At 45.7% G+C, this 21,167-nt stretch overlaps 1 protein-coding gene across 3 annotated transcripts in view; it reads left to right on the forward strand.

The window, feature by feature from the left end:
• Positions 1–21,167, forward strand: part of htr4 (5-hydroxytryptamine receptor 4) — a 113,171-nt gene that overhangs the window by 7,239 nt on the left and 84,765 nt on the right. For all 3 annotated transcript variants that reach the window (XM_042061365.1, XM_042061366.1, XM_042061367.1), the window contains exon 2: positions 14,861–14,942. In XM_042061365.1, the coding sequence (XP_041917299.1) occupies positions 14,884–14,942 (59 nt within the window). In that variant the 5' untranslated portion in view covers positions 14,861–14,883. The remainder of the gene's footprint in view (positions 1–14,860; positions 14,943–21,167) is intronic.

Below are 21,167 nucleotides of genomic sequence, written 5' to 3' on the forward strand. Positions count from 1 at the left end.
TTTCAGCGACTAGCGTAGCACAATGCCAAATAAATCACGCATTTGCGTCTGCTACAGTCTAGAGCTCTGACAGCAAGATGGATTCATAATCAGCAAGAGGAATCTGTAATCGGCACTGTCGGCACAATGGGACTTGAAGTCAGTCTCATCACCGGATGAGGAGTCATCATGAACCCCTACATTAGCATGATGTTCACTAGTGCGCGAGTAGTAAGCCTTGCTAGGCCTCCTATGTGTCATAATTACAAACAAAACGCTAAATAGCTAACGGGGAATATGCTGGGTTCTCTACAAAACAGTTTAGCGATAACAAGCTACTCCTTCTCAGGTCTCTGCCACATGGTATAAACCACCCACCCCCCCCCCCCCCCCCCACCATGCTGGGGTCTGTGTTTCAGGGGTGACTGACCCATAAAAGGGAGAAAATGAGGGGAGAACTGCCATGGCTTCGTCTAGTTAGTGAGGCGTTTTGTGTGTGTGTGTGTGGTTGGCATGGGTAATGGTGTGTGTGTGTGTGTGTGTGTGTGTGTGTCTGTGTACTTGTGTAGCTGGCATGGTTGGTATGTGTGATGGTTGGTGTGTGTGCGTGTGTGGCTGGCATGGGTAATGGTGTGTGTGTGTGTGTGTGTGTGTGTGTGTGTGTGTGTGTGTGTGTGTGTGTGGATGGCCTGAGGGTTGACATGTTGTTGTTAATCTCCAAGCAGATGGCTGCCTCATCTGGGCCTCATCTGGCCCGCGTGTGAGCCGTTGCTACCTTAGCTGTGGCCTCTGTCTGATCCCCTCATTTAGGCTGTGTCTGCAGGCTGTCATGGATGGGAAAATGAGCTCTCTCCAGGGAGGTTGCATCATCAGCCTCAGGCCTTGTGTTACTGTCTGTGGGTGTGTGTGTGTGTGTGTGCACACAGTCGCACACTTGTGTGTGTGTGTGTGTGTGTGTGTGTGTGTGTGTGTGTGTGTGTGTGTGTGTGTGTGTGCTTTAACTCGGTACCTGACGCTCTCTCTTCTTGCTGGGTCTTTAAATGAAACACATGCATCTTCTCCATCCACGCTCAGCCCATCCTGTTTATCTGCCAGCAGTTGAGGGAGCGTGCAAAAGACCGCACTGTTAACTCTTACCACTTTTGTTTTGTGGCTGTCTGCCATCAGAGATGACGATGGCTGTTTCCTATTCACTGTGCACTCCATGCAAGTCGATGACAACTAACAAAATCAGCGAATTTAGATTTCCCCTCCTGACGTAGTTGCTCTGCGATTTTTGTATTTTCAAATATGTGCACACAAACAAAGACAAACACACCGACGTACAAACACATATATACACACACACACTTTAGTTATCTACCCTTAAACAACCTAAGTGTAAGTGTTTATAAAAATGTGGGGAACATAAACTAGGTCCTGCCAATTCCGCCGCCTCCTGTTGTGGTGTGTGTGGCCGTGGCTGCACTTCTCTTAAGCCTTAAAAACACCATCACTCACTGTCTCTCTCTCTCTTTTCTTTCTCTCTCTTTCTCTTTCTCTCTCTATCTCTCTCACACACACACACACACACACACACACACACACACACACACACACACACACACACACACATACTCATATATTCACAGACAGACTGCTGTCAGACACCACAACAGCAGCAGCAGCTTAGAAGCAAAGCGAGCCTAGAGCCCAGTGGTCATTGTCCAGTCTGCAGTGCGGCGTTTCTCCCTTAAGAGCCTGCTGCCGTAGCGCTCCGGCGGCTCAGCCACTGATTTACTTCGGGATAGGGGGCTCTTGACCAGTTTGTACAACTCTCAGTTTATAAGAGAGGCCCGGAATGTTAAAGCATTCCTTATGGTGTGGCCACATCTATTTGTCTCTGTGGTGGAGAGAGGGTAAGTGGTGGTGGTGGTGGTGGTGGTGGGTGGAGGGAGAGGAGGGAAGAAGGGAGGAGAGAGATAGAAAGAGGAGAGGGGGGGGCAGGGAGAGACAGAGAAAGAGAGAAGTAACCAGGGAAGAAATAGTAGAGAGTGATAAGAGTAGAAATGATAAAAATAAGAAGGGGACAAGGGAGGACACAAAACGATAGTGAATGAAAATAGTTTGCAATATGACCCTGCTGTTAATGGGCAGTGGAGTCCTTGGTATACTCCAGGTTGCAATGGAATCTCCTTAGGTCATGTGATCCATGCATAGTTACTGTGATTAGATTCTTTCTTAATCAGTCCTGGCGTGCTGTTCCTTTCTCTGTTTCTGGTGACGTAAACCAATGGCAACCCTGCGAAGCCCTCACTCCAAAACAAATATCTTTTCCCGAGTTGCGCCAGCCTCTTTTTCCCTTCAACAAAGTTATTTAAACCTGTGTTCAGCATTTAATATCCCAAGGCATTGGTCATTTTTGATTTAATAGGGATGCCCTGTGTTGATGAAGCAAACAAATCGGACCGACTGACGCACTCGAAATATAAAACCCTGGATCATGCTCATAAATTTGTTGTCAGCTAAATGAGCGGCTGAAAAGATTCCATTTAGTCATGCATGAGAGGATGCCGTTTAAAGTAAGATTTTATATTTTAAGAGGGTGCTCGTACACACTCACAGACACACACACCCACACATATAACTTACTTTTTGGCAACATACGATACACACACATTGTCACACAAACATATACTTTATGTCTGCACACAAACACACACACACACACACACACACACACACACACACACACGCACACACACACAGACACACACACACACACATACAAACACACACACACACACACACACATACACAAACACAAACACACACAGAGTGCACAGAAACACACAGACACACACTGCGGCCTCCAGTATTGCTTTAATGTTTACAAACTCCAGCAATTAGTCGTGTCTACGATGCCAGTGTGTTACTGAGCAGCTTGGCAAAAACGTTCAGGGCAAATAGTAGATATTTCTCCACATCTCTTTTTCTTTTTCTCTTTCACTCTCTCTCTCTCTCTCTCTCTCTCTCTCTTTCTCTCCCTCCTCTCTCCTGATGAAGCCGGGAAGGCATCCAGCATGCACAGTCCTCTGTGCCTCTCTGTAGACTTATCAGACCTCTTACCCCCACCCCCCCCTCCCCTTCAGCCAACCCCTACACCTCAGTGCAGAGCCCTGTGCCCCTCAGACAAACCCCTGGGTCCTGCCACCGGGGTGGCCACTGCCCTGGGGAGACCCCACACACCAACCCGCCACCCCACCTGCCAGCCTCGCTCTAGACCTCTTTGCCCGAGTCCGAGCTGTCTTCAACCTCCCACCTCGTCTGGTTTCTCGCCTCTTGCCTAGTCTACCACTTTAGTCTCCAACCTCTTGTCTGGTTTCTATACGAGTTTGCACATGTGGAGTCTCGGAGCGGGAATTCTTTAGCCGCGTGGTGCCCACCGGGGCCGAAGTCTGACACGTAGACTTAGAGTCCATGAAAACCAGACAGCAAACTGTGAAGTATTTGCCCTCCGTGCGGACAGGCGAGAAATCTTCCCAGTTTATTCTGGCATGGGTGGGAAGGGGCCACTTTATAAAGTCCATACGGATGTCTGCCCCCCCCCCCCCCCCCCCCTTCCAAACACCTACCGCTCTCCCCCTCAAAACAATTCCACAACGCTGCTGAAAAATAAACCCTCCCGGACAGTTTTAAATCCTGAAAATGGACTCAGCTCCCTCATCTCTTCTCCCAAAGTGCCTTCTGTTAGGTTCGCTCTCCCTCACGTTTAGATGAAACACTTCAGCGGGGCTTGAGTGAGAGTGAAAATAAATCAGTGCAGTTAACCCCCGTCAAAAATGTCACCGGGAACTTGCTGCTCGGCAGAAATTAATTTTATGGAAACTTGATGTTTACAGTAGCGTAATGAGTGTGAACTAACACGCCGCGTGTTTATGAAGTGCGGTGGGAATTAAATAGCGCTGACTGGATCAGCTGCAAGCATTTGTGTCGTGAAGTACACACACACTCGTGCTGAGCCATATTTGGTGATGGTCACCCCAGGAATCCTTCTCCTGTGATTGTTTTTGTAAGGGGAGTATTTTTAGGGAGATCAGAGTCTTATTAGCTCAGCGTGATATTATTGCAAAGCTGGAGAGAATGGGAATATATGGCTATTATCTTTAATATAGAGTAGAATGCAGACGGTTGCCTTGAAACTCTGCGGACAGAGTGGCTCAGCTGTCTGTTTTCTGAATTGATGTGGACAGACTTTGGGGAGACAGAATGGATACAAAAACCTGACACATAAAATGTCCCTATATAATAAATGTTTCCAATATTTCATCTGTGCACTCACACCTGTTTTTAGTATGCCGTGCTCATAAACGGCTGTGGCCGGTGTGCTTGTGATCTCTGGCTCTTTCCTCTCCCATGGACTTGCTCTCTGTCAAAGAGTTTTTTTTTTAAATTTCTCCCGCTGCATGCATCCCTCTCTGCCTCGTTCTTTCAGTAGATTTGTGAGGAGCTAGCATGACATCGATGCCCTACCAGTGAAATGGGTCTAAATGAGGAGAGAAAATTGTATGTGTGTGTGTGTGTGTGTGTGTGTGTGTGTGTGTGTGTGTGTGTGTGTGTGTGTGTGTGTGTGTGTGTGTGTGTGTGTGTGTGTGTGAATGCCCAGGCAGACTGGCAGAGGAGCTGTGGAGCCAGCTCCATTACTAGACTAATGAGCTCCCTGGCCCCTCTCTCTGGAGGAGATTCACAAGGCATTTTCTCCCTCCGTCCATCTCTCTCCCTCCATCTCCCAATCTACCTCTATTCCACTCTCTCTTTCAATCTCCCTCTCTTTCTCTCTGTCTCTCGCTCTCACTCGCCCTCTCTCACTCTCTCTCTCTCTCTCACTCTCTCTCTTTCTCTGGTTTGATTTCTCCCCCCTCCCGCCTCACTCTTTCTCTCTCTCTCTCCCTCTCTCTCTCTCTCTCTCTCTCTCTCTCTCTCTCTCTCTGCACTGCTCCGCTCAGAGGCGGGGGGAGAAGTGGAAAGTTCAGCTCAGCTTGTTTGGAGACTCCGCTCTTTGAAAAAGCGACACCAAAACAAACTGGCCTAATTGAATGAGCGCGGTGCTGGCGGAGGCATCTGTTTGAGAACCGCTGCTGCTGTTGGACGGCACCGTGCCTTTCGCCCCGGTACAGCTTCTCCATGAGATTCTCAGACTTGACTTGGATGACACAGCACAACAGATGACTGCAAGCACTGTCTGTGAGAACGCTGCTCGTGTAGCCTGAAATCTAATTAGAGACAGCGTGCCCTTTGATGAGTGACTGCGACAGAAATGTACTTTGATAGAAACTGAACAAAGCCATGTGCAAAAATGTTGTATTTTGACAGAGTAAGGCAATTCTTTTGAAGTGGTTCAAAAGAATTCATTTGGAGATGTTTGTATGTGTGCATTTGTGTGAGAGAGGGAGTGTGTGTGTGTGTGTGTGTGTGTGTGTGTGTGTGTGTGTGTGCGCGTGCGTGAGCGCGCGTGTGTGTGTGTGTGTGTGTTTGTGTGTGTGTGTGTACAGTATGTTAAGTTGGTTGGAACACGCTGAGCTGGATCACACAGCTCGGTTGGCCTGAATTGGGGAATGGAACTTTGACCCTCTGGCTCTTTCTTTGTCCTAAATGGAATCACCACATCACTGTCTCTGGCCAGAACACCAAACACAGTTCTGGAATCTAATTACATTCCTGTCCTCTCCGTTTCCCTCACGTGTGTGTGTGTGTGTATATGTATATGTGTGTGTGTGTGTGTGTGTGTGTGTGTGTGTGGTGGGGGTGGGGTGGACTTTGTCAGCGCGGGCATGCATTAGAGGCCACAGTCAGTTGGCTTAAACCAACAGTAGGGGCTGCCTTCGTTTACACCTTGCCCATAACTCAGTTATGACTGCCATAAAATGTGTCTCTGTGAAATGTTTCCCACTGGCCTAAATCAATTCTCATTTTCACTTCACTTCACAGTTTGATTGCTGACAGCTTTCTATTTAGCACAACATCGGTACTGCAGGGGATAAATGCACTTTATCGGAGATGGTAAAATGTGTTGATATTTGGGCCCAGCCTGGCCTGTCCACTGGTGCACAGTCCACAGATGCTCTCGTGTGCTAATGGACCTGTAAGTACAACAGAGCACAACAACGTAATATCTTTCTATTTCAGGATCCCATAGGGTACATGGTTGGAGTTTTAGCCAGAACTCCCTGAGACACTAAAAGCACAGGAACAGGCGTGCTCACAACATGGCCTAACTGTGTGTGTGTGTGTGTGAGAGAGAGAGAGAGAGAGAAAGAAAGAGAGAGTGAGAGAGCGAGAGAGAGAAAGATACATAATTCATGGCTTGGAACAAGAGTTCCAGGGATTGGAGAGAGAATGGTTTGTTCTTGCTCATTTATAATTATTATTCCCAGTGTTTGCAGTGTTCACTTCGTTGACAAACTTCGGAAGGAGAGATTGGAGAGACAAGAGTGCCTAGAAACCTGCAAACACACGAGTCCTTGGACTCTGCTCCTAAAGGCAGCAATACGGAAAACGCACCCAAACTGGTAATGAGTCGTTAAATTGCAGGGGGTGTTAAGGTTGTAAAAATATGGCATCTACTGTACGGACGCGGGCAGATAGCAGACAGAAGTGCACATTGTTCTCAGCCTGAGTAAGTAGCTTTGGCTCCGATTGCTGAGCATTTACAAGACACGCTGCTTCTGTGGTAGTGCTGTTACCAGCCCTGTGAAGTCATCTCCGAGTTATTTCTGTTAATCTACCAACACCACTGCCACTTCTGCCACTTTACCCGACAGGGTAAAGACAGCGCGAGGGGGCCAAGAGATTTACACGTAATTAGAGTTCATCCTACCAGAGCGAGCGAGCCAACGACACGGCTTGTATCGAATGATCACAAGAAGGTTCGGAAAAAAATTCCGGGCCAGTGAAATCCCAGTGCCCAGAGAGAGAACCCGACCTCCATGCATTATGGAGGGGAACTGTATAGGGAGAAACTCAGCAGTGCTCTCCCCGATGACCTGCTGTTCCAGACACCAACACCAAACCAGGGCCAGAGAGCAAGGCTGAGACCAAGGCAGAGTGAGAGTGTGACTGATCCTCTGAGTGGGGTTGATGCACAGCAGGCTTGTGGAGTGCTCTGACTATGACGCTCAGGACGTCTCCTGTGTTAGCCCAGATGAGTGTCTGTAGCACTATAACTGCCTAAAACATTTCTGTTGGGCTGCCTGTGGCTTTGCCTTGGTGCCTTAATTTGACTAGATATCTGTCGCATTTCATCAGAGTGGAATAGAGCACAGAGCAGAGGGCACTGCTTAAAATGTTTGCTTAAAATGCTTTTGAAAGACTAGCAGAATAAGCCGTGGCTCAGCCTCTGAAGGCCGTTAGTTGCTAACGGTGCTGACATTAGCTCTGCTCCTCCTGCTATATCCGCGCTCGGACTCTGGAGTCCAATTAGACATTTGAGTCGTTTATGCCCCCCCCCCCCCATTCCGTGGAAATGCATGGATTTCAGTTGCTGCTACTGGAAGAAACTGGAATCCATGCATTTCCACAGAATTATTTTTGGAATCTGATACCTTATCATACCTGTTCATTCTTACTCGTCGCTCGACTTATCGTGACTAAATTCAAGATGGCTGCAAACGCTAAACTTCGTGAAGATACCGTCTGTATAAATCGTCTTGTAAGTAAACTACCAGTGCTTTTTCAAAGTTCTCAATGTCTCGTTTTAAATGTCAGGGCCCTCGGAAGTCTACCAATGAAGTGTGGAGATACATTGAGCCTCGTAAATGGTGTAAAACAGTGATTTATTTGCATGGCTAGCCCGATGCCGAAGCACCACCATTGAAAAAGCTGTTGGTAGCATCGGCTAACTAGCGCCAGATTTTGGAGTGCAGGGGTCAAGCCGAGATGGGCTATGAGACATACGTTCACACTCGGTATCATGTTTCAACACACTTTAGGTCAATATCACACCGGAATTCTCCTTTAAGACCACCGTCATTTGCAATTTCGATCAACTGCTCTTCCTCCTGCGCTGACAAGTTAGGACTATTCAATATTGACAAAGGGTTGCGGACCCACTCATTGGTTTGCCGTGGATCTTTGGAGGATAGGAAGTAACGCTCAAACTCATTTGAAAGCGCAACAAGGTGATCGCGCACCAGCTGCGAGAGAAAAGGCCCTGCCTCAGTCTCTCCCAAAACCCCCACTATTGTTTGGAAAATATCAAATACACCCCGGTCCACTCGTCGTCCCCACAAATCAAGCTTGGCTTTAAATTCAGCGACTTTGTCTGCCAGTTTAAATACAGTTGTCATTCTCCCCTGGAGTGACAGGTTGAGGTCATTAAGCAAAGCCCGAATATGTCACACAGGTAAGCGAGTTTTGACACCCAGTCCTCATCACTAAAATGTGCAGCTAACGGTGACTTTTTTTCTGTAAGAAATCTCTGCAGCGGCTCTCGCAACTCAAACACTCTGGCCCGTGACCTGCTAAAGATGTTTGTTTTTTGTTGCTCATTCTAGCCGTTTAGCTAACTTCGTGTGCCACTACCGTTCGCTAAGAAGGTGAAGTGAGCTGACCTGAGGCTGCGCAGCGCTGAAGGCAATATGTAAAAGTGTTGAAGGCGGGACAGACAGACGTAAGAAAATAGACCTTGCAAAATGCAAACATGCGTGCAATCAAACAACTGCATATAGGCCTATGTCATGTAAAAACGTGACATTATTGCGAGTTAAATTTAATTTAGTTTGCATGCATTTTTTTTTAAAACTCATGTCGTAGGCTACGGCCCGGTTAGGAATGGGGCCGCGGCCCGGTGGTTGGGGACCGCTGGTTTATGCCATTCAGGTACAGTGGCTTTAAAAGAGCTCACCAACTTTTGGGGAAATTAGCGTGATGAGCGTAAACATTCATTTCTCTTTCCATGCAATAACTCTGTCTGACGCTGTTAGCCTAGCTTAGCATAATTCACTGGAATTGGGATACTGGTGTAGTCAGTTTTTGCACTGACAGAGAAAAGAAGAGTATGTATCCACTTATCTAGCTCTGGGGTAGACTAGCTAATTTTAGCTAATTTTCCGAAAAGTTAGTATGTTTCTTTAATAGACTGGGACTGTGCTGCCTTTGGTTGGGTCAGTCATTGACTAAGACCTGCCCTGGATGTGTTGTAGTTGCAGGGGTGGGGGGGTGGAGATTGAGGCAGTTTTATTGGCCACTCAGGTATTTGATTAAAAGCGATGAGTCATCTCCGAGAGGTGCCTAGAGCAGGGGGCGCAGGGATGAGTTTTATAGGCCTTTTGAAAGCGAGCGAGCGTAAGTGTGTGAGTGTGTGTGTGTGTGAGGATTTGCTTTATCAAGTGGACTGATAACCCTCTCATAACGAGAGGGGGGCATCTGCTTGAGTGGATGTCCGCTCTTGGCACAGACAGAAACTCACAAATCTGACAAATCTGGGCAGCTCTTGTGCACGTCCGACCCTTTTTAGAAAATGTCAGGCTGTCTCTGACAGCTGTCAAAGAGACATTATATAATTTGCCAAATGGGTCAAAATTCAATGAGATGCAGTATTGCGTAATTAAATAATCAATTATGACAGACACTGAATGGCTCTTATATGGAAACAGAAGCAGTAAATCTAGTGGAGATGCATCCTCAATGAGGACGCTGATTAATGAGCCAATGGTCCTCTGGCCCAGACAGTGGTGTAGTCTAGTTAGCTGTATGGGTACTGTGATGTAGTCTTGTTAGCTGTAGTGGGTATACTGTGATCAACCCCAAATGTTAATATGTATCCTTTCCTATTTTAAGTGGGTATACTGAGATGGTGATGCTTTTTAAGTGGGCATACTGCTTAGTCCTGCATATCACGTAGACTACACCACTGGGCCCAGAGTCACAGTAGACTGGCCTTCATGCAGAGAAAGCAGGAGTGTCTTGGAGAGAAGAGTCTGTGTTGAGTTTGTGAGGATCAGGCCAGCGGAGGCGGCTCCCAACTGAGCTGATCTGGCTTGCCATGTCCAGTCCTATTGACTGGCCGTCTATCACCTGCAGAGAGAGAGGTTTTCAGGCCACACCTGGCAGATTACTACACACACACACACACACACACACACACACACACATACACACACACACACACTAGATATGCAGAACAGTGTACATCAGATGTGTTCGAATTGAAAAAGAGAAGCTCTTCACTATATCACTCGTACACACACTGTTGACCGTGGATTGCCTGCACAAGTGCTGTGGCAGAGCTCACTTTAGAGATGGTTTGGTGGTTTGAAGAGGTGTAGACTTCAAGCTACAGTAGATGTTTTCAGGGCTTTGTGCACAGGATACCGCAGAACCGCAGATGCAATGCTTCTTTGTGGAAGAGGAAAATTACAGCCTGAGAGTATAGTTCTAGTCTATTCCATTAACATTCATGAGAATAAAACCCATAATAAGGCAAATTAGACAGCAGGAAGGGGCTGAGTGATCCCAGGTGTAGCACAGTTTGAATCACCACCTTAGCTGTATATCATGTCACGAAAAATACAGTGTTCTGGCGGCATGGAGGGGGGTAACAGCTACTTTGCCACATAATGTTGCTTTGGCGTAAGCAGTGGTTGTCATACAGTTCTGAAAGACACAGACAATAGGAATCTATTTGTAAAATGAAATAATTATATTGTAATGAAAAATACATGGAGAATATTGGTATCCTCAGGTGTACTGTGTCTATCCTGTTTAAAATGTGGCTTTGGTCTTGAAAGTAGTCCTTTAAGTCAACTTTTTGGGAAATAGGCTTATCTACTGTCTACCCCAGAGTAAGATAATAACTTCTCCTCGCTGTACTAACAGGGCACATACCCTTCTCTCTGTGCGTACAAGGGCATGCTGTGGAAAACATTATGATTTGCAAACCATTTGCGTTTATATTACTTAGAGATCTCTCCCAGACAGAGACAGCTACTGGAGGGGATCAAGCTAAGAAGCAGTTTCAGATGAGATGAGTCTCAGATCTCTCAATCCTAATCCTGGCCCTTTCAGGATCAGGTGCTTTCAGGGGTAATGGAGTCTGCTCCTCCAATCTCTCGCAGTGATGGGGAAAGAGGTTGACTTTTTTACTTTGTTTAAAAGTGGTTTTCCAGACTTTCTCCCAAAGACTGATTTTTTTCATTTTAAAAAGATGTTTTTTTTAGATCCAATCTTCTGTTTTGCATGCTATTTTGTGATTGAATTAATTTATTTGGGCAATTGATTGGCTCTGACTGATATGGTCTCTGAGACAGCGAATTAGGCATTTCACAGGGCTTTCATTTGATGTGCGTCTCGTCCCGTGACGCAAATCTCCCCGCCGCTCCAAACATATTTGGACGGACCAATCTCTGGTTCCATGAGAAGCAACTTCATCAGATATGCTCTGAAGTGAAAATAGACTCTAGTGGCGTTTTGGAAAGGGATTTGTCAGCGATGAAAGTAGATTGCTTGTGAGCGGAGCAGAGGCTGGGCTCTAACCATGAGCTCTCTGGTCATGTTTTATTTAGCACTGTCGGACAGCAGTGGGCCATGCTGGATGGAGTGGGACAGGCCAGCTCCACATATACACACTCCCTTAGAGCAGCGTCTCCTTTTAGAATGAAGCAACCAAAGCTGTTGAAACTACATGGATGGCTCGAGGTCAGTTAGGGTTCAGGTTACGTGGTGGCACTTAATTTTATTTACATAGCCTTTGTTTCTTTGCAGCCATTATAATTTTTTTTGTTCGTTTTTTCCCAACGTGGTCCTAACAAACTACCACGTCTGTAAAAAATAAGTGTGTCCAGGCTAGGTTTCATGAAATGTTTATGAACAGATGTGTGTGTTTAACCTCTCTCTCTCTCTCTCTCAACACTTCCTAGTGGTGTGTGTTGTCTCTTGAAAGATGTGTGTGTAGTGTGTGGATGAGTGAGGGGGCTGCAACATGGAGTGTGTTCATGTACAGGAGTCTCATAGTAGCCAACCTACCCTGTGTGCAAAGTCCGCACCATGATAAGTTGACAGGAAAACAGAGTGGGTGTGAGCATGTGTGCATGTTGATTGTTTAAGTGAGGCTTGGAAACCACCAGTGTGTGTGTGCTTGTTCTGTTAGTGTGTTTGTTTGACAGGGTGTTTGCTTGTGTGTGTGTGTGTGTGTGTTTGTGTGTGTGTGTGTGGTGTGGTGTGGTGTGGTGTGGTGTGGTGTGGTCTGGGTGTGATTCTGTACACACTCTGATGAACCCTATGTATGTCTATGTGTGTTCCATCATGTCTAGATGACTTCATGTTCATCCATGCTAGATGCCTGCTTCTGGAAGTTTACAGACATTTGTCCATAAATGGGTTTGGAAAGCTGGTCCTGTCCGAATGTAAGGTGGTGTGCGCAAAACTGGTCTCGGCCGAATGTGAGGCGGTGTCCCTGCTGCTTCTAACCTTCAGAAGAGTGGTATTGGCCCAGTAGTTCTGATGTCGTAGAGTTGTTTTTAGTAGAAAAAGACTACTATCATAAGATAATTTTGACGTAATTTAATGTCAGCCTGGCCCACTGGTTAGCACTCTGGACTTGTAACCGGAGGGTTGCCTGTTCGAGCCCTGACCAGTGGGCCGCGGCTGAAGTGCCCTTGAGCAAGGCACCTAACCCCTCACTTCTCCCCGAGCGCCGCTGTTGTAGCAGGCAGCTCACTGCGCCGGGATTAGTGTGTGCTTCACCTCACTGTGTGTACACTGTGTGCTGTTTGTGTTTCACTAATTCACCGATTGGGTTAAATGCAGAGACAAAATTTCCCTCACGGGATCAAAAAAGTATATATACTTATACTTATTTTAAGACGTCTTACCAAGACAAATTTGCAACGCACAGCCAGACAAATTTGCTAAGCAAGGTCCGAACCCTCTCATAACGTTAGCCTATATCTGGACCTATCAGTCTCTGTGATGATGTGTGATGTTCTTTGGCTACAACCCCCTTCAGCGACATAGAATACTAAAATAGAGAAAGGACAGACTAAGACTCTGTCTCAATTGGCATACTTCCGTGAGTACACTTTCGTGCAGCACCCTATGTGCACTGTGTGCTTACTGGCGGAGTGCGCAAATTTGAACTGAATAGTGTTGTCTCATATCAAACACTAACTCTGTGCACTTCACATAAATGATGATCGCAACATTTAAATATAACTTTATTGGTGTCCTCAATTCGACAGTGAAATGGCCATACTGTGTCAAAACATGAGCAGTTTATGTTATAACTTGCTTGTACCTCTGTAAAGTGTGTTTTCCACTGCTGCTGCTTCAGCTTTCTCAACCGCAATTACCACAAGTTTGAAAATGCTCGTTCCGCACTCAGCTGTTTGATCATTATGAGTGCACCTCTCCCCCATGTTTCTTTAGACAGCCTTAGGCAGGCCTTGTTAACCTGTTCTGGCTGATGCCCTGTTTACTGTTTTGTGTCACCCTTTTCTTTTGTCTTGTTTTTTCATTGTTGCTTTAATTCCTAGACACCGTGTGCATTGTTGATGGTGCTGAATGAATAAATAGATAAATAAATAAATAAATAATATTGAATCAGTATGAATTGGGTCCCTGCTTTCCTGCTTACAAAATGGTGCTGCTGTTGTGCACATGCAATGCTGACTGTGAATTGTATTTCAGCATCACAATAGGGCTAGGTAGTCTTCGCTAATCGATATTCAGGCTATTCCAGCAGTGCTAATCTCAACAAAGGTTTGTTTTCCATCTTTTTGCCACCATGATTCATAGCAGCAACATGTTGTGAGTGACTTCATGCTGAATCTGTGGTGGTAGTTGCTGTGTCATAGATGAGGGTGTTCTTTTATCTCTTTTTATGAGTCAGGAATGTTATCTAAGGAATTACACAAACACAGACAGATCTTTGCCAAGTCCAGGTACTAAGTGAATATGACTTGTTCAATAATGTTTAATTTAATATTCATTAAAATTTGGGTTAAGCCCACCTGTGTTTAGAGATTGAAACTGTTTCCTTTACTGCCGCATGAATGGCTGATATTTCGTATTGCACTGGACTGTGCGGAAAATGTGGAAAAAAACACTGGAGAGGAGTTTAATCCTCTGGACTTTGGCCTGCGTGATAGAGGGTAGATATACCAGATATTTTACCTGAGGTGTCCCTACCTCTCTTTGATTGGCTCCCATGTCCTTTACGACAGTTAAAGGTCATTCAGCGCTTACGTAACGTCAAAATATCTGTAGCCGAAGTGGCTTTGGAGGAGGCCAGTTTCTAGGGGAGGCCAGCTGGATTCTCTGTACTCTTCCTCCGCCCCGGTGTGATAGTCTGGTGTCCCCAGCCTCGGGCCTGGTTGGAATGATACAGGTTACGGACTGAGGCTTTCTGGGAAATAGCTTTTGAACGTACAGTATCCTTATTTGGCCTCGCCCCTTATGCATTGTGTTAGATTGTGCTTCTCTTGAGTTTTATGGCTTTCCTGCCATGCAGTCATATTGACTTTCCTTGCAATCTCACACCTGCATCTCCAGCACTAGATAGTGTGCACTGGATGGCCTCTCAGTGGTCACCATTGCATACTTATACACCTCTGCTTGGTTTCGTCTGGTTTCATTTTGTTTTAATGCGCTTCGTTTCAGGGCAGCTGTACGTGTGGGGCGTGTAGTGCTGCCCAGGTTCAGAGTGCAATTAAGAGCGCTCAATATGGAGGCCCGTGGCGAGTGGCTGATTGAATTGAATTTCGTTCGAATGGTGGTGCGCCTGAGGGTGGGAGGTCGCAACCTTTCCCCCACCATGCTGCCATTGTCTGACCTCTGTGTGTGTGTGTGTGTGTGTGTGTGTGTGTGTGTGTGTGTGTGTGTGTGTGTGTGTGTGCTCTTTCTACAGGGAGCCAGTGAAATGAAGGGCACATGAACGCCAGCGCCTCAGATACACTGCTCGTGATGGAGGGAGTCGACATCAATGAGAGGTAAGGAGTAAATGTGTGTCTGAAACAAAGAGATGGAGGGACAGACAGAGAGAGAGACAGAGAGAGAGAGAGAGAGAGAGAGAGAGAGAGAGAGAGTGTGTGTGTGTGTGTGTGTGAGGAAGGGAGGGTGGTGGTGAGAGAGAGTGTGTGTGTGTGTGTGTGTGTGTGGGAGGGTGGTGGTGAGAGAGAGAGAGAGTGTGTGTGTGTGTGTGTGTGTGTGTGTATGTGTGTGTGTGTGTGTGTGAAGTAGTGGTACAATGAGTGTTTGTCACTGTCAGAACTCTATCAGGGTGGTGTCGGTAGGGGGACTGACGTCAAGCATCGTGTCATCTGCTGTAAAGTCAACTTGGGCACCATTGAGCTTTTTGCTGATGAGCGCGGGCAGCCATTTGTCTTTGTGACAGACATGACCACAGGGAAGAAGGTCACACATGTTTCTTTATTTCCTCACGAGATAACAGTGTTTGAAAGGAGCTGGCACATTTGTAACTATGCCAAGCAGTCACCCATACACACAAATACACAGACATGGGTGCACACGCACACATACACACATGCAGATACACAGACTCAGACACACACACACACACACTCCTGACATACAGTAGATACACAGACACACAGACACACAGACACACACACACACACACACACACACACACACACACACACACACACACACACACACACACACACCATGCCTGTCAGGTGCTTGGAAGATGTTTTTAAAACACAAACAATGTGAATCCTATACACTCTGAGAATTGGTCAACACATTACAAACAGCACATTGGCCTATAGGGTTTTCATGAAGAGCTGAAGAGATCTATTCAGACTACCCATCCCTGATTGCAGTTCTTAGGCAGTTTCTTTAGCTTGTGGGCTGAAAACAAAATCAATTGCCTGGTCATATCCCTGTTACAAGGTTTATAATGATTCACTTCTGTTTATTTTATTTTTGAGGGTTTATGTTCTTAAAGCTCTCTTGTACTAATACGTTTTATGCTGGTTTACTTGCGACAGCGTGGTTGTGAGTTTGGGTGTGCGTGTGTGTGAAGTGGTAGTACAATGAGTAGGGAGACGCTAGCAAAGAGGACTGGACAGGCAGAGGAAGAGATAAGAACTTCCCAGGGGAAGCAGTCAGCCAGAGTCAATGATTGTGAAGAGTCACAGAGCGCATCAAAAACCTTCTATCTGTCTGTGTGTGTGTGTGTGTGTACGTGTGCGTGTTGGTGTGTGTGTGCATGTGCATGTCTGTGTGCGTGTCTGTGTGTGTGTGTGTGTGTGTGTGTGTGTGTGTGTGTGTGTGTTAGGCCCGTTATCTCACCTCACCACCTGCACCAATGAGAGTTTCATGTCACTTGCAGGGAGACAGGTTTTAAAAACCCAAAGGGGTGTAGAGCAGTGTGCGTCGCCGCCATGCATATGAGGCTGTGATGGCCGGCACTGAAAGAGAGGATGATGGATGTGATTGAAAAGCTTATTGTCTGGATCCACCAACCAGGGAGATGGAATCGGCACTCTCAGAAACAAAGGTTCCAGTGCACATAAAGTAGTTCTTTTGCAGATAAAGTTATTGTGCAGATAAAGTTATTGTGATAAGGGCAAGGGTATGCCAGACTTGGGCCAGATAAATGCCACATTTGTTCTCAGACTATTTTATTTTGTTAACTAAGGGACTGTTCGTTATTTATAAAAGGGGCCACCGGAGGGATTTTGAGTGCTTCAGTCAAAAGTTACATGACCCTCCCCTCTCTGCAAGACATTTTTCAATTACCCTTCAACAGAATTTTCAAAAAATACATGACCCTCCCCAGCCAATTGTCAATGTCTTCCGCCAATGCTCTTATGCGCTATGAAAATATACTGACTTAAGCTACCGGTCATACATCAACCTCTGCTTTCTGATCTTACACATTCTTACACACTTCACCAAGATCCATTTCCATTTCAGTAGATTTTCAGTAGATTTACTCACTAACATTGTTGTGGAAACACTTCACCAAGATGGTGGCCATTTCAGTAGATTTACTCACTAACATTGTTGTGGAAACACAATAAGCATGGAAACTAAATGCACACTTCCTGCAACTGCATTAGCCTACTTGAAATAAGTTACTCCTCTAGTAAGTATTCACATGAAATAAAACAATAAAACATTGAGACCATTCAACAAAGCACACTGGGTAATAACAAATTCAACACATGAACTGGTTGCTATGGACTCGTCTCTTGGCTTCCTCAGTCATTGTAAAGCTGCTGAAGCTGAACATTATCCAAAACTCCATTTCTCAGACGAGCGTCAATTTGGGAGCTTGCATGCTACCACTCCTTCCTTCTCATATGACTTGAAAAGGCTGTTTGCACAATTTTACAAATAATAAAAGGGACCAAAACATGCCAACCTTTTCTGGGTTTATCACGTATTTTAACTTCCCCCCCGCTGCCGTTTTAATATTTTCCCGTAGAATATCTCAGCTCAGCTACGAGTAGACAAAGAATTGGCCTACCATAACTTACCAACCAAAGTTGGCCTACCATAACTTACCAACTCTACACTGTAGACCATAAACTGGCCATTTATATGAAATAACCAAATGTATTTGTTCAACTTTATGAAGCAGAATTACGCACTGCTACTTGGAACGTAACACATTTTTGTTTGCGCAGGAGAGATGACAGCGATTAACAAATTGCACTTGTTGCTGGTTACCAATAAATACTATATATTTTTTGCAAACAACAAAAACAGAAAGGATGGAGACAGCAAAGCTAGAGATGGGCAGGACAAAGGTCAATTGGTAGAAATGCTTGTCAAAACGTTGGACGTGTGGATGAATGAAGCACAAGTATGCTTTACTATTTAAGCATGCACACTGTTTAAAGTTAGGCTACACGGTAAACTACAAGTAAACCAAAGGTAAATTTAGCTTTTTTTAGGGCGAGATAAAGTTTAACAAATGAATATAGGCTGTTAGGCGTGAATAAAGTAGGCTACTTTGTTGCTCCAACCCTTCCAACGTTAATGGGGATGAATGTTGACATTTTTCGTATTTTGGGTGAGAAACCCGGGAAATCTCCCTTTTTTTTCAATTTTCAATGTTGACAGCTATGGAACGAAAGAGAACGTCACAATATAAATGGTGACAGAAATCAACAATCAAACCAGTCACTTTTATTTGTTGCTGTTTTCATGAATGCAAAAGATGGGTGACCCCCCCTCCTAGACAAAAAAAAGTTGGGTGACCCTCCTCTCAACAAAGAAGACCCTCCCCTATTTTCCTCCGGTGGCCCCTTCAATAAATAACGAACAGTCTCTAAAAGACTGTACCTAGAGAATTTTCCAAAGGGACTTGTGTTGGTTTAAAAGGTTCTTTAGGGATGCTTCTTGCCTGCTCTGGGATTTTTAGTGAAGTGCTTTGAGACAGTGTACATTCTTAATGTTGCTGTATAAATGAATAAAGCTGAAAAAATTAGAGTAAACAAAAGTTTTCCAAGGGTCCTTGTGTATATTTTAGTTTTCAGAGTTGAGTGTGCTGCTTTGGAGCTCACAATATCTGGGTAGCTGGAAAACCAACAAAAGAGTTCCTCTCCATGAGTAGGTGGAACTATTAAAGGTTCGTGTGGGGAGACGTGACTGACTGCGAGTGTGGTTCCTGGAAAGAGGCACCCTCTGTGCTCGGTGTGGGCAGGAAGTGACCACAGGAAACTGTCTCCTCCAGGGATCACCTTTCAGTGCCTGGATATCTGCTTACCCTCAGCCAGCTCAGAAACTAGATCAGCCACCTATTGGATCCGTCACCAGAGCATTCTTAGGTGCACACACACACACACACACACACACACACACACAAACATACTTAATTTCCACCTGAAACATATCTGTTATAAAGGTATTAAAAATGCTCAATTGAAATAATACAGAAATGATGACACCTCAATTCAAACCTCAATTGAAATGATACACAAATGATACAGTATATCTATGCTTCAGAGCAGGGCAGCTGAGATAGATCAGTTTTCCCTGCTGTCCCGGCTAGATCTTGTCTTAGCAACCAATCCTAGTTCACTAAGTGCTCATATGTGAACAATAAACAGGCTGTCGAATATCGCCAACGTACTGTACATATATAACCTACCTCTCCATCTCTCCCCCTCTCTCTCTATTTCTCCTCTCTCTATCTCTCTCTCACACACACACACACACACACACACACACACACACACACACACACACACTCACAAGAATCCCAGGAAATGACCTGGGAGGGGGTCATTCTTCACCCTGAGATTTACAGTGTGGCCATTAGCCACTTTATCACAGTGTGTTTTACCATGCTAACACACACACACACACACACACACACACACACACACACAATGACAAAAAGGATGAATGAACAGTGTTTGAGACAAGATGTTGTAGTAGTATACACCACATGCTACACTGATGAAAACCATTTGCAACAGGAAGGGGTTAAAGGTGTGTGTGTGTGTGTGTGTGTGTGTGTGTGTGTGTGTGTGTGTGTGTGTGTGTCGGGCGGCACATGGAATGGATCCAAACAGCTGCATGCACTGGCATTCTCATTGTTTTCATCCCACCACCCCCCCCCCCCCCCTCTTTCACACACACACACACACACACAAACACATTCAGAGCTGCGAGTGCAGGATGTTGCATCTCTCCACGCTATCAACACTTGCACCTGCTTATTGGCTTCACTGCAGCTTGGCTGTGTAGTGTAGTGTGTGTGTGTGTGTGTGTTTTTGTGTGTGTGTATGTTTGATCTCCAATGTGTTTTTCCCCCGAGGAATTCAACGCACACCAAATGAGCCAAATGAGGCTTTTCGGTACTCCAAAGCATCACTCACAGGAAGTAATCACGAGCGCTCACGCTGGCTGAAGTTGATCACTTATGCAGTCTGACTTTGTCTTAGAGGAGAACTGTCACTATGTGCCTGTCACTTTGCTGGGGTTTGTTTTTCTTTCACTCGTGGCCCCTGAGAGATCCCTTGTTTCCACTGAGTGTGTTTTTATGTGTGTGTGTGTGTGTGTGTGTGTGTGTGTGTGTGTGTGTGTGTGTGTGTGTGTGTGTGTGTGTGAAAGAGGGGGGGGGGGGGGTGGTGGGATGAAAACAATGAGAATGCCAGTGGCCAACTAGACACACACACAAACACATACACACAAACAAAGACAAAGACACAAGCACACACACAAACGCTGCAAATGGACTTCAGCCAGAAAGACTGTCTAAGTGTTTTTATCAATGGAGGCTTCGAACAGCTTTGTTTAAGACTGCATTAAAGCAGGGGCTTGGGAGGCTGTTTGGATCCATTCCATGTGCCGCCCGACATACACACACACACACACACACACACACACACACACACACACACACACACACACACACACACACCTTTAACCCCTTCCTGTTGCAAATGGTTTTCATCAGTGTAGCATGTGGTGTATACTACTACAACGTCTTGTCTCAAACACTGTTCATTCATCCTTTTTGTCATTGTGTGTGTGTGTGTGTGTGTGTGGGGGTGTGTCTGAGTGTGTTTTTATGGGAGAACAGGGACCTCCAGTTTCCCAAAAAGAATCTCGACAATCTGCTGGAGTCCAGCTATCTGACAGTCATTGTTATATGTAGATCTGTAGAGGTCCATTTTTGGGCTCCAGATGTCAACTGACTGAGATCGACACAGGAACCACTGGGCCAAAAGGTTACCTGTGTGTGTCTGCGTCAGGGACGGCGTCAGGCCGAGAGGAATTATTTGAATCTGGCCCGCTGGTCTCCGGCTCCTATACAGAGGTTAACAGTTCACAGCAGCCAAAAATAAACCTTGACCTTTATGCAAATCCAAATACTTCTGGCAGGCATGAAAGTGCAAAGCGCCGCGAAGCAGAACTCCCCCGTTGTGACTGCTGATTGTGTTGTTGCTACTGTTGTTGTTGTTGTTGTTGTGGTGGTGGCCGTTACCGAGGTCAGTGTCGATGCCGAGTGTTTTGGGATGCATGTCCCCCTCGCTGAGGATGGTGGAACTCCCTGGCCTGCTGCTGGGAATGGACCCATTGGGCATCGTCTACCAGGGCAAGTGTGTGGGTGTACTTTTTGTCTTTGCGTATTGATGTGCATATATAGACGGTATATATATGTGTGTGTGTGTGTGTGTGTGTGTGTCTGCGTGTGTGTGTGTGTGCTGGCCAATCTCTAGTTCTAA

This window comes from Alosa sapidissima, chromosome 14, assembly GCF_018492685.1.
Source record: "Alosa sapidissima isolate fAloSap1 chromosome 14, fAloSap1.pri, whole genome shotgun sequence".
Classification (NCBI taxonomy): domain Eukaryota; kingdom Metazoa; phylum Chordata; class Actinopteri; order Clupeiformes; family Clupeidae; genus Alosa; species Alosa sapidissima.